Raw genomic sequence first — 274 nt, forward strand, 5'->3', positions numbered from 1 at the left:
GTCTTCCCGCTGCACACCCCCCCCCCCCCAGCCCCCCAGCCACTGCTCTCCTCTCCCCCACCCACGACAGCTGCCCAGCAGCTGGATGAGCTCCTGGCTGACCTGGGCCACATGCAGAGCAAGGTGAGCCTTGGCCCTGGGGAAAGGCAGTTGGGGGTCAGTCCCTCACACAGCCCTCACCATCCTCCTTCCCAGCAGCTGCCAGCTGCAGGGCAGGGAGCTGGGGTGCCTGTGGAGCCAGAGTCCTCGCTGGACAACATGCTGGGCAGCCTCA

The 274-nt window shown here is 67.5% G+C and overlaps 1 protein-coding gene across 1 annotated transcript in view; it reads left to right on the forward strand.

The window, feature by feature from the left end:
- The window catches only part of LOC103805621 (leupaxin-like), a 2,848-nt gene that overhangs the window by 1,422 nt on the left and 1,152 nt on the right, over positions 1-274 (forward strand). The window contains 2 exon segments of the mRNA XM_009078275.1: positions 18-123; positions 199-265. Coding sequence (XP_009076523.1) covers positions 18-123; positions 199-265 — 173 coding nt within the window.

This window comes from Acanthisitta chloris, unplaced genomic scaffold (assembly GCF_000695815.1).
Source record: "Acanthisitta chloris isolate BGI_N310 unplaced genomic scaffold, ASM69581v1 scaffold5557, whole genome shotgun sequence".
Taxonomy (NCBI): domain Eukaryota; kingdom Metazoa; phylum Chordata; class Aves; order Passeriformes; family Acanthisittidae; genus Acanthisitta; species Acanthisitta chloris.